This window comes from Physcomitrium patens, chromosome 22, assembly GCF_059467195.1.
Source record: "Physcomitrium patens ecotype Gransden chromosome 22, ASM5946719v1, whole genome shotgun sequence".
Classification (NCBI taxonomy): Eukaryota; Viridiplantae; Streptophyta; class Bryopsida; order Funariales; family Funariaceae; genus Physcomitrium; species Physcomitrium patens.
In genome coordinates this window covers 12,626,875-12,640,926 of record NC_143431.1, presented here as the reverse complement: position 1 = coordinate 12,640,926, position 14,052 = coordinate 12,626,875, and the positions used below count along the sequence as shown (strand labels likewise).

Genomic DNA, 14,052 nt, shown 5'->3' with positions numbered 1-14,052 from the left:
AACTCTTTTAATTTAAGTATATTTGTATATTCGTGAAAAATTGGAATTAAGATACTAATTGATATTATATATATATATATATATAGATAGATAATTTCATGGCTTGTTATATTTTATACAATCTCTAACTGCAAGACTTTTAAACAAGTCTTATTTTGACCAGAAAAGAGATATTTGTAAGTCTTTTATTCTAAAGGCTTTTAAAATTAACTTGTAGATATAAAGATCAATTAAGATATGCATTAAATACAAAGTAAAAATATAAATATAAAAATTAATTAAATTTAAGAATTTGGAATTTTTTATATAAAAATCTAAAAAGTAAAATTTTTAAAAAAATGATTAAAACTTATATTGTAGAATCAAATCAGCTATCCATACTATCTATTAAATTTTTTATGTTTAAAAATCAAATCTTAAAATTATATATTTACATACTTTTGATACAAGTCAAATAAAAATTTATTTATTTTAATAAAAAAATTATTTAAATGGTAAATGAAAAAATAGTAAAATATTTTTAATATATGATATAATTTTGATTTTTTATTTTTTAAAAATAAATAATTAAATAATTAAATAGATAATATTTTTTAATTATTTTAATTTTTAATTGAAGAAGTTATTTAAATTAGATAAAAATAAAATATCTTTAAATTGAAATTTTATTGGTGTAATTAGATTAAGAATCTAATTAATTTAAGAGAATTAGATATAAGCCTTGGATTATCTTAACATTAATAATTTTTTATAATTAAAACATCTAATTATAATAATTTGTTATATTATAAGAATATTTTTTTGTTATTTTAGTTGATAGAAGCAAGTAGAAGTTGTAAAATTTATTTTACATAGATTATATCTTCTTCAAGAAATATCAAAGAAGCTTCCTAGATGCAAATTAAATACTAAAATTCTTTTAAACAAACCGCATAGATGTTAGAACTTGTTTTGTTAGCTTCCTCATTATAAAACATTGGAATGGAAGCCACCTCCAATTTAAACACTTGGACCACAAGCCTCATGGATTTTAGAAAGTTTCTACAATGCATTCTTGGTAGCTAGAATATATGGAGGCAAGATTGAAGCTATCCTCAATCTTATCATTATATCTCTTGTAGTTCAGCTCAATTGATAGACATTATTATTTTCGTTTTTTTCTATTTGAAATAAGATTGTTCATTGGTAGATGGAATATTATTCTAAATAATGGTGTGGCACCTTTTAAAAAGTATTATTTGTACTTGCATTTGCATAGTAACACTTTCTTTTTGTTTCTTTATTAATTTATTTAGCACAGAAAACCTAGTAGGCATGAAAATTTTCAACAAGATTCAGAAGTGATCATTTCAAAATGGATAACCTACAACCTAAAATCAACCACCTTATTATTAAGGATCTTTTTGCTACTTATTCAATCAATAAATTTAATGTTTAGTAGATTTAATGATTCATAGGTCGAACATGGAAGTACAAATACATTTTTCGTAGAGTAATGTTGTGTTCAATATTTCAAATTCTGCAAAGGAGACGAACGTAGAAGTTCAAGTTGTTTGGTGCAGTTACAAATGTGCAATTCTACAATTGCACGGAGATCTTTGAACGAACACATAAAATCTATTGCTTGCTTGAAATCAATAAATTTATGTAACGAAAATTAAAAAATTATAAACAGTGGTTTTAACAAAAAAAAAAATAATTCAACTTGGGTGGACTTGAATAAAGAAGTACAAATCTCGTACCAATCAAACTATTATCTTCAAAAAAAGGTTTCTGGTTTCTGATAATAAGCGGAAGGAAAGTTAAGTAAATAGGTGTTCAATAACAAAGAAAAAAAAACTTTTGTTTTCAAGATTTTGTTGAGGAGTTTCAAGTCAAAAACTTTTGTTTTCAAACTTTTGTGTTCAAGCTTTTGTTGAGGAGTTTCAAGTCAAAAGAATATTTCAGTTTCAATGTTGACATTTTAGTAGCAGAATAGGAAGACATAGCATCTGCTAATTCAAAAACCAATTCTGCCAGCATCTGCTCGTCCTTAACTAACAAACCTTATTTGGTTTGTATATATATATATATATATAGAGCGAGAGAGAGAGAGATAAAATACACTAGCCAACCCAGCAGGAAAAACTGTTCAAAACCAGTAAAAAGAAAAGCAACTATGTCAAATGAAGGATCTGAGAGAAGACCTGCAATTGTAATAACCCTAGATTGTTCTAACTGAGCACCTGTACATCATGCATTAACTGTGCTGATTAATTTTAATTGGTGAATTATACCATGCTTCAAGCGTGTAAATTATGCTCCACTTTACCAACCAGAGCATATCTTGGTGCTCTACGCCATCATATTCACAGGCTTGGTTAGAACACTTCAAGTTAGTCTCGCCAGGTCTACTGATGCGAAAAACTACTGAATGGCTCGAAGATTAAGGGCACAAATATGGACACAGTCCTAATGAATGTGGTGGAAACGGATTACGACGCAGGTAATATTATCTGCGCTTCCTTTCTTATAGGCTTCCTCTGTCAAGGTCTTGGCGGCTTCTGCAGGATCTGGAATATTCTGTACCATTGTAACAGCATCCTGTCAACAGCCCCACAGAAGCTCGTAAGTGTAGAGGAAAACCTACTTTTTGATTGCTCAACAGGCAGCAGTTCAGAATCGGACTTCCACAGATACAATCATTTTATCCAATCATTCCATATAAAACACAAATGGTGGCAAAACGATTAAAGATCTTGAAATAAACCTGGTTTGATACAACATCCCATAGACCGTCACTTGCGATCACCAAAAACTCAACATCACTGGTTATGGGCTCTTCCTGCACAGGAAACAAAAAAATCAGAAGCAAAGATATCTTCAGCATACATCCACTAATAACTCTGAAATTCAAGTTAATTATTGTGCTAAGAGGGCAGAAACGATGAGCTAACCTGAATTTCTGGTTCGGCAACAACATATTTTTTCAGCAGCCGATCACCAAATGCCCGAGACACAGCAAGAACGCCACCTACACGCCAAGTACCTGCATAATCGAACTTATCACTAAGACAGTGCTCCTCAAACAGATAGATGAAATAAATAAATAAAATAAAATAAAATAAAACGATAGAGAATGATACTTTAGAAAAGGATTGAGCAGCTCACCAAACAGTATAAAAGAGGCGCGGAATCACTCATTATAATAATTGGAAAAAGAACCTTATAGTTTGACACATCAAACATTTGGAAACCATTCGTAATAAATTGATCACATGACGTTGCGACCTCACGAATAGAACACTTGGTGAGAAAGAATACAACATGAGATGCTCACCAGACCACATGACTACTCCTCCAGCCTTTTCAATGCGTTGTCGTTCATCAGATCGATTTGGTTTGTGGTCAATGGAGAGAGCAATCGCTGAAACCCACGCAATCAGAACTAATAGCGTCATTGCATGAGGGAAGCTACTTCATGTTCAGAGAATACCATATACCATTTATTCATTGACGAACTTCGGAAATTGCAGACTGTAACGAGAAATTCACAATTGAAGACGCCTTTGATCTCGAAAAAAATTCAAGAGCACACACAAAAGAAGTCAATATAATCCAAGATTCAAAATGGCTAACTCCTGGATGGTTTGGTGTTAAAGAATAATAGTTCAAGCTACAGAGACACCATCTTATCACCTCGTCCTGCGATGCAAATAACAGCCCTTGAATCGCCTACATTAGCAACGAGCAAACGATCTCCCACCAAAATAGCCGTGGAGGCAGTTGATCCTGCATCCCGGTGTTGGTTGTTGTCAGCCTTGAGATATTCCTGATCGGTTTTCTTAAACGTCTCAGCTGTCAAAACACTTTCGAATGTGAGCAATTCTTATTCCAGTCTAGCACATAAAGAACGACCAAGTTCCTACAAAATAAGACAACCAGTAGTGACACACAATATAGACCAAGCTTCCAGACAGTCATTTGGTAATAATGCACTAAAACTTCTGTACAAAAATACTGTCAAAAATAATAGCAGTGGCTCTCAAGGTGCTAACCATTACATACCAATTGCGAGGTTGGTGTCAGTTACAAATTGAGGATGCCCTAGCAAATTCTTGAAGAGGTTTTGCTTCACGTATACTGCTGCTCGGGAGCCACCATGTCCTACCAAAATACATTAAAGGAATAGCTATAAACATCAGGGACATCATGTAAATAGAATAGCAGGACAATCGAAGTTCAAACTATAGAACATAGGCTATCGACGGAAGTCCATTATCCATGCAATGAAGTCGCAGAAGCCACACGTACAAGCTCGATATTGTAATCAGTGCACAGTAGCGAAATAGCTCAAGCGTTACACGATGAAATCTAGCTGCTCGACAGCTAAGGGCAACTTACCATCAAAAACGCCGAATAATCCAACCATTACACCTTCAACCTTAGATATTAGAGTATCATGGAAATCTTCCATCGAGGCCCTCTTCCCACGTGAGCTTGAATAGCCATAGCTGAACCTGTTGTTTTCACTGCACAGAATGCATACATTCTACTAAATCCATGTGCCATACAGCACAGTTGTACATTACAATCCTGATACTCTCAACTCATACACACGTTGACACCCAGGTTTAAATTGCAGTTCGTAAAAGTTTGGTACAATTTTGAAGCAAATAAAATCCTGCTGATGATCACTAACGGGTTGTTCAAAATCTCTCCTCGAATACTTGCCTGACGTAATGCAAAACTAATTTCCAACGGATAGTACGGCATCCCTCAGATAATGAGATTTGAACTTCAGTGCATAGTATGCACTTAAAATGTGGTGCAACTAGCATGTCCAAAAGGATAACAAGACACAGTTACAATAGAAACGTTTACAAAAGTTGAACCTCGTGAATAAGTCCACTCATAAATGAGAATGATCAGGCAGAAAACTGAGGTAGAAAGTGGTTGGACACAGTAAACTTGTCACTTCTAAGTCAATAGATAAGCCACAAGTGCAGACTGCAGCTGTATATTATATCAAACGTTCTGTGAAGAACTCGAGTTTCGGCACTGTTAGGTAAATCCTCGATAGCGATAACAGCAATGGCGGCACCGACACCAGTAATCAGCACAGAATCGTGAAATAGCTCAAGCGTTACACGTGGATAAACACTACCTTCTTTCACACCATGACAAAGACACATAACTTTTGCAAAAAACTACGCAGCGTGTAAAGCTAGCAAAGTCCTAGCTCAGTCCGGTGCGACGAGGCAACATTGGCAAGTCCATATACAAATAGATCCCATACCTACCGCAATTTAATCAGAGCACCATCGAGAGTAAACCTGCTGCGGATCAACTTTTCAAAACGGATGCTCATACTCTCATTATGTACTTAAATCCTTAACGAAGTGATTTCCTCAATTTCTATGCTAGACCGTGGTCATTCTAACTGAACATCCTTCGTATTGTAAAGAAGCCAGACCGAAAGACACGGGCACAAACCCGATCAAAATCGCCATCACAAAAATAATAAAAATATGCTGATCTCCGCCAACCAACAGCAAACAAAGTCAATAAAAAAAATCAAATAAAAATACACACCTCACCCCACCTCCCCAGGCGGGCACACTCTCCTCCCGATGCGAAGAGTTGATCACACTCATTGTCTCTCTCGACGATCGCTAGCGCGAACTGCACCACTACTTCGCAACCTCCTGTTTCATGCTAGTCACTAAGCCTTGTTTTTGTTTGCCCTTCCCTTCTCGCCCCTCTTAATCCACTCCTCTTTCGTGCTTAACACTCCTCGCACACTCGCATTCTTGTTCCAGCAACGAGCTCACGCGCGTTGTCAAACTATCGCAGAATCAGCCTGAGCGAGGGAAGGGGATCTGCTAGTTGGAAAGCACATCGAAGGCAGCAAATGAACGCAGAATCAACCCAAACCTGGTGCAAATACGCATAACGAGGAGCCTGGAAGTAGAGCAGGTGAGGGTTTCATATCTCAACCAAGGAGGAGGAGGAACCAGGGAAGAAGCAGCCACGACGATGAAGCCAGGACGGGGACGGCCCGGGCGGGGGGGTGGCTCTCCCGATGAATGCGGACTAGGTCTGACTTCCCTCCTTTCCGCGCTGTTCACGAGGTTCCCAAGCTCCCAATCTTCTATGCAGATTCGAATTAAATGAAAACCATCTTTGAAGGGATTAATACTAGTACATATAATTTGAAGTATCAAATATACAATAGGTTGTATGTAATATTAGAAGTAATACAGTGGATTGTATGAATACAACTCATAATGTGTGATTGTATGTACCAGTTATACTTGTGGTATTTAGCAGAAATTGATGGCATCATTTATGAGGGCACAATGAGCAACTATACCCACAACCACCTTAATGCAAGATTTTCTGTGATAATGTGTTTCAGCATAAAAAAATGAATGCATTATAGTCATCACTATCAATACTGATTCAATAAAAACCAATATCCTGTGAAACGCCATGCATATTTGGTCCACTGCCTCACTTCTTCAATAATAACCAATAAATTCAACAACCGAGTAGAAAATATGAAACAATATATTCTTTTTCAATAGCATATCTTTTTAATATAATATTTACAGTAATTGACAGAAATTTTTCTCTTCGTAGACCTAAAAAATTCAGGAGTCAATAAACCAATTTTTTGTTCTTTTGACTTTGTGTTTTGTCTCACATTTAGCTTTGAAATCTTCTGAATACTTTAATGATGGGTCCACTCTCATCTAGGTGCTTGGCAACAATTCAAATTGCTTTTCTTATGTTGGAGTTTGAGCTTTTAAACTCAATTTATGTCAAGCATGAAAATTTTCTTCTTTATTTATTTATATATGTATAGAGAACTCTATTGCATTTTAATGTTTGTGTTCTTTGTGAACTTTTTTGCATATCCAAATTGAGAAAATTCTCAATAAACTTAGATATTGGCCCAAAGAGTAGCTATTTTGGAATATAATGTTTTCTTCTTACTATTTTTAAATAAATAAAAATGATTAAAGAATGCATTGTAACAGATGCTATTTATTTCATAATCAAGAGCATGTTTCTTGTCATTACTTAGAGAAAAAGCATATATTATATTTCATTAATAATTCAATCATTAGTTTAAAAATATCATTTTACACTCTTTAAACCCATCTTATTGTTTGTAGCTAGTTGATATTATAAATGTCATTGTGTCTTGTTTTTTAATATCAATTGCATATTGTAACAAAAAGCTTTTATAATATTCTTTTAAATATAAAATGATTCATGCATCCATAGGTTGAATTTTGGACATACCATTAAATAAGAAGAGAACTTCAACATTAGTAAGTTGAAGGTATTTAATAATATGAGATAAATTATTTTCTATAATAACTATAAAATATAAAATTTAAATATAGATTTTGAATCTTGATTCTTTTAGCATTTTTAAATGGATAAATGAATAAATGGATAAATTAATCAATCAACTAGATTTTATTATATAATTTATTTATTAAATTATATATTTATCTTTGAATTTATTAAATAAAATATTATAACTTTTTCCATATTATAAATATCAAGGATGGCATATTGATTTATTTTGTACATAGTATTGGATATTATTATAGAAATTATAGCCATACCCATTTACACAACTTCTTCATATATAACAAAGCTTTACAATCCATTATAGAGGTATTATAAAATTAGCCTTAAATTTCTTATAAATATTTAAGCTAATTTTATTAATTCTAATTTTATATTTAAAATTTACTAAAGTCTATATGTAACAATGTAGATAATAATATTGTATAATTAGTCTTGAATCCCTTTAAAAAATTCAAGCTAGTTTTTATAGTGCTAAAGACATATTTGTTTGAAATATTTATTTAACTTCTAAATTTTTTAGCTTTGCTTAAAATATGATTCATTATTATTTATTTATTTATTTTATATTTTTATTATAATATCAAATTGGTTTGAATAATACTAAGGTTTATATGCATTACCATACATTAATACTTATCTTTTAAATTATTTTATAATATTATTTTATATTTATTCTTTCATATAAAGATCATAGCTTTAGTTTTTAAAACTAAAGTCTTGGCTAAGTTAGACTTAGTTTTGTCTGTTTTGCAATTTATTTCAAACTAATATTTGGGATATTTTTGCATTTATTACACATTCTTTCTTTTGCATAATATATATACTGTTGAAAGATAATATTTTATTATTTATTTATTTTCTAGAGATTTTATCCATATATAAATCCTTTACAAATAAGTGTCAAAGACATGAATTTAAATAAAGGTCAAAAGACAATACACTCATATATTATTAAAGAAGGAAAAAAATAAGAAAAAAAATATACATATACAAGATAGAAATTATCTAAAATACAAAGAAGCTAGAGAGTCTTGAATTAAGATTAGAATTTAATTTTTTTTATATATATATATATATATATATAAGACTAAGAATATCCTAAATCTTGTCTTTGTATATACTAGCTATCTAAAAAGCCTTGTAGAAGCTTTCTAAAGACCACAAGCCTTATGGTCTAAGTATCAAGTTGTAGGTTGGTAACTTCCAATGCGGCTTTCTAAAACTAAAAAACTTATGGAATTTTTTTCAATAGTCACATAATATATTTATAGGACTCTAAAAAGCCAATTCACATCTAAAATCTTATTTGAAGTTTCTTAAGAAAGATAACATATGCTTAAAATATTCTATCTATTACTACTTACTTCTATTTAGTTTTATTCAATTAAGTATGCATCCATTACAATAAGATGGTTTGTAACAAAAAACTAGATATCTTTATAAATAAAAAATAAGATATATATGACAAAGACAAAGATGAAGACTAGCAAGAAAATTTGAAATAAAAAAAATCTTTTTATTAAAAACAAATTGTATAAGTTATTACAAAAGTTTATATACAATGATAAAGATACAAGCAAGCATTATGTTTGGTATTAACACACTTCAAGACTACATGTAGAAATTCTTTACCAAAAAAAGAAACAAAAAAATATAAACACAAAAAAATAAAATAGAAACAATTGTTTATAAAGCAATAATTTATGTTTGTTGGCTACTTAAATAATTTACTATTTTATTATTAAATGATTTTTTTTAGTAGATTGATAAAAGTGTGATCTTATAAGAATGAACAAATAATAGACTAAATGATAAAGAATTTATGATTTTATAATTGATCTTATGAAATCTAATATAAAACTAGTCTCCTAAGCATAATAAAATTAACAAAAATAATCCCATATTTTTTGAAAGTTTTGTTTAGCACTCCACATAATAATAAAATTAGGATATTTTTTAATTTTTTAAAAAATTATATAATATATTAGAATTTAATATATATTATAATAACTTAGTAACTATTATAATTAATATTAAATTATAAACATAAGTAGTTATTATTTTTTTTTACTCTTAGCCACAAATGCAATGTAAATTTATAAATATAAATAAATATATTTATAATCCTATTCATTTTTTTATTAAAACAATTATATGCTTTTAAATAATCAAAATAATTTTCTAATATCAAATACCACTCTTTACATAACAAATCACAATAGTTCTTTATAATTAAATAAAATTATTAAATACATTATAAAATTTGTATTAAAAATTAAAAATTATATATTTTGTAATTTTGATGAACAATACTCACTATTTAAATAGGTTTAAAATAATTTTTTTACTCGTGCTATTTAAAATATATAAAAATATGAGTTAAATTATATTTGATTTATTTTGTATATAATTTAAACATAAGAAAATTTAATTAAAATTTTAAAAATGATTAATCATAGAAAGACGATCTTTTAACGAAATTCTGTATTCGATATGTTTAACAAAAAAAATCAATCGTACTATTAAGACAACATGTATATATTACTATACATTATTATGTTATTTTATCATATTAAAATATATTTTATATTTCTTGATAACTATAAATTTTATAAATCATTTGAAATTTTATTATTTCGATAATAGTTGTAGCAAGAAGGTCTAAGAAGAAGAACATATTCATCTACACATATACACACTAACACATATTTATACATGAATATCTAATCATATGTTTAAACAATAAGCATTTCATATATTATTATTTCCTTGATAAATGATGAAAATTTTAGCCATTAAATAATAGATCAAAAAATCAACTAATATTCTTCGATAAACATTTTAGAAATTACAACACTTTTCAAATAATTTTTTTTAAAAATTAATTTATCCTTAACTTAACTAACATAACTTAAAAGATCATGTCTTAAGTTCAAAAAGACCATGCCATGGTTGTTGGGCCATCGTTCAAGTACGATTTTATTTACCTATTTTAATGTTTTAGTGAATTAATTAATATGCTTTTCATAATCAAAAATATTTTTGTAATCGTCAAAATTCCGTCTTGTGAGGCGGGATTTATTAGTCTTGTGCCGTAACGGTGTTCGTGGCAATGAGGCAAGGAGATCAGCGGAGGCGGCGGCAGCAGCAGTGATCTATTATTGGAGCGGCGTCGGATGACGGGTAATTGGCGTGGGAGTCTTTGTGTGATCATCTGCAACAGCCACAACGGGTGGTGCAGCAAGAGTGTCGTGCATTGCATCATGCTCTGAACCATGAAGCAGAACTTTCTTCTTGCCATGCTGCATGTTATTCAAGTATTTCGGATCTTTCTGCGAGGAATGTGAATGGGTTGCGATCCGATTTTTGCCGCACCGAATGAGTTTTCTTTTTTCTTTTTCTTTCATGCCACGGTGGAGAGGATGGTTTCATGGACGTCAGATTTGAAGGTGAAATGTGTCGTCATGTGTTGTCGAGCGTCCAATCAAGCGAGGCGAACGTAACAATTGTCGAAATGTAGTTTACCATCACAGGAAACAGACGGAGCGAAAGCTGTGCGAAATCCGCGAGGTGCTCCCGGACGTAGGAGATCCGGGGGGTGTATGTACGTGAACTTTGATGGACAGAGGGTGAATTAGTTGTTCATGATTGTGTGAGCTGGCCCCCGGGACAATCTGGACTCACCGCTCATCCAACTAGGCGCAGCCGTTAAGCTGATTTCATATGGCATGGTTGTGCTCAAGCACGGCAAGTGACAAGACATCATTTAGATTGACGATGAAACGTTCTCCCTCAACAAAATCCGATTCCATCCACAAAGGTTCAAATGCAGGTTAGTTTCAGTTCTAAGTAGCGCTACATTCCATAAGTACAGAAACTGGGGTGAAAACACCGCCAAATTTACTAATCTTTTTATTCTTGTGCAAATGCTGACGTATTGTGTGGCGTTGTATACAGGAGACGTGCAGTGCAGGAAGAGCTGAAATTCACATACAAATTTTGTAGAGAAGTCATGCTCTGTTCGTGAATAAGTGAACCCTTCTCTAATTGCAGTGAGCATTGATGCTGGTGCCTTCCCAAGTTCCCCCAGAAGGAAGTTTTGCGTGTTAAGTGTTCTTGAGCCTTTTTTCCTGAATGAGGTTGTCTGACCAGTAGTTCGTTGCGTTTGTTAAACTACTTCGAAGCATCTAGATTATTATTATGTTCAGCGAAGTTGGTTGGTTGGGTCTAGCTCTGCCCTGACGCAAGGATACTTCCTTTCGACGAAGTCTCTCCAAGCATTCCTCCGCGTCTCATACAATGAGCACCCTTCATTGATGTTGCTGTTACATGAGGCTCGTCTGACGCTGTCAGGCTCTCTGGTGACCTGGTCATATCCCGGGAAGGCCTGGTGTGACGACTGTTCCGTGGCCTTCCGTTCTGTTTGACAAGCTGCAATATGATCAGTCTGCAGAATTCTATGTGAGTGGCAGGCTTCACGAGGACGACCTAGTTTACATCCTAGTCCAACTGATGACTGCATCTTTTAAGTTATGAGGATGTGACTACGAGTACACAAGCCGACAACAGAATATGTCTACTGTTTATTGTGACATGCAGCTCAGGCACCTGCTTCACTCAGGCCTGGCACCTTCTCCATCCCTCTTCACATAAATCCGGGGAAGGTGTCCGCAAAACACAATGCCCATATCGCACTGCTCCCTTCTCAACAGGTTCTTGGCCAAAACTCAGCAACGTCATTGCAGTTGATGAGCCTCCCATTAGCAAGTTGTCTGAAATGTGCGGGGCAGGCGTTTTGCATCGGGCGGGTAGCCTCGTGTTGGCAACTCGTTTCTGGTATTAGTTTGAATTCGCAGGTCCACCTAATCATGTCTCCTCATAATCCAAGTCTGTACACATTTTGCAAGGGACAACAGTCGGCCTTACTGAAGCGCATGGAAAGGTCTAACGCCCACCGTTACCCAATCGGACCCACATCCTGTCAACTAAAACAGGAACTCACAGCTGATCAAGGCGAAAGCAGATCCAGTAATCCCAGATCGTCGTTCGCATCAAAGCTGTGACGAAGTGAGATGCGCAACCCACTGAAAAGGTAACATAGCATCCATGGACGCATGTTCCAACACACTGCCCGCACATGTAACTCATGTGGAAAGATTGACGACGTCGAATTTCAGGTGTACACATTTATCGAAGAGGACTTTGGCAAGGTGAATTCACCGACACCGTGATTCTTGCCGACACAATGAGATGCAATCTCACTCTTTGTCGTTGTTGTCGTGGGCTGATGATTTCATCCATTTATGAAGCTATTTCTCATACATAAGTGCTTGTTCACATAATTTCTGCGATTTTGGTGTTTGTCTATAATTAATCTAAAATACCTTTGTAATATTTTCTGTAGGTCTTGAAGCTTACTTTGAATACAATAATTTTTAAAACCAAGTTTAATTTGAATTGTAATAAGAAATATATTAAAGTTTTTTTAATTTTAATATAAAATCTTATCATAGTTGTTAGGAGTGATCAGAAAAAACTATTAATATATTACTACGCTCAAAATTTTCATCAATAACAACATGTGCAATTATCACCTTCTTGATTGTTTGGAGATTGATATATCTTACTTTCTAGATGTAAATTTTATTTGAGAAAATCATCCACCTTTCCAGTAAATAATTCAAATTGTAATAAATAATAAGATCAAGTTTCAAAGTACTTTGAATCTTTGATAAATCAAAATAATAGAACTCTAAGATTTTGAATAAATTTATTTTAAGAATGAGATTATCAATTTCTTATAAACAAGTAAAAAATGAGAAGACATTTTCTTTAACATGTAACTTTTTTTTAACAATCACACTTACATATTTGAAATTGTGTAAAAAGTTTTAGATCATCTTCATGTTTCATATATGTAAAATTAGAAAATTATTATTGTTGTTGAATAGTAAATTATCAACTATAATGTTATAAATTTAAAAACTTATATAGTTATTAACGTTATAAAATTTATTTAAAATCTAAAATTTAAATAATTAATAATAATAAATAGGAGTTAATTTTTTAATTAGGATTTAGGGTTATGTATGTAGAATATAGATTAGTATTTGCAGCAAATACTGTTTGAATTTTTTTGTCTTTTATTGATCTAAAGTTATTTTAAGTCTGTATTATTATTTACATAATTAATTAATTATAATTAATTATTTGAAGGATTAATTTAACTAATAACTATAAATAAAATAGAAGTATTTAGAACAAATAGATGTTAACATGAATAGATCATATAAATAATATCTATTTTTTTATTATTAGAAGAATATAAAAAATATTTTAAGAAATTAAAAATTAACAAAAGAATTTGAAAAATAATTTTATTACAACTTCTTGTAAACCACCACTACTTCGATCTTTGATGTTTAATTGCACCACTATTTGCTTTATTCACTCTTTTGTAGAACAAAATATGCATTTTGCCTCCTCGTACCAACCAAAAATTAAATAAGTTTAAAAACTACTAACATGCAATACAACAAGTTAAAAATTAAAAGCTTAGTGTAATTTTTAAATTATGAAATTAATAATAAAAATAAAAAATAAAAAAGAAGGAGTGCTTCATGCCATTACACACAAATGTTTTAATGTAAATTTATCCTATTTTGTTTTAGTGTAAATAAA

General features: G+C 31.7%; 1 protein-coding gene across 2 annotated transcripts; it reads right to left on the bottom strand.

Annotated features, from left to right (window-relative positions):
- Positions 1 to 2,026: 2,026 nt before the first annotated feature.
- LOC112274707 (putative protein phosphatase 2C 59) lies at positions 2,027 to 5,959 on the bottom strand. 2 transcript variants are annotated; one of them, XM_024504405.3, is made up of 8 exons: positions 5,575 to 5,959; positions 4,384 to 4,511; positions 4,048 to 4,146; positions 3,679 to 3,837; positions 3,320 to 3,406; positions 2,937 to 3,028; positions 2,750 to 2,824; positions 2,027 to 2,583 (listed from the first exon to the last, which is right to left on the bottom strand). In XM_024504405.3, the coding sequence occupies exons 1-8, from the start codon at positions 5,634 to 5,636 to the stop codon at positions 2,452 to 2,454; spliced, it is 834 nt and encodes a 277-aa protein (XP_024360173.1). In that variant the 5' UTR covers positions 5,637 to 5,959; the 3' UTR covers positions 2,027 to 2,451. The 2 variants fall into 2 exon arrangements, with proteins under 2 accessions (XP_024360173.1, XP_024360174.1); XM_024504406.3 differs by having other exon boundaries at positions 5,917 to 5,959.
- Between the last annotated feature and the right edge of the window lie 8,093 nt (positions 5,960 to 14,052).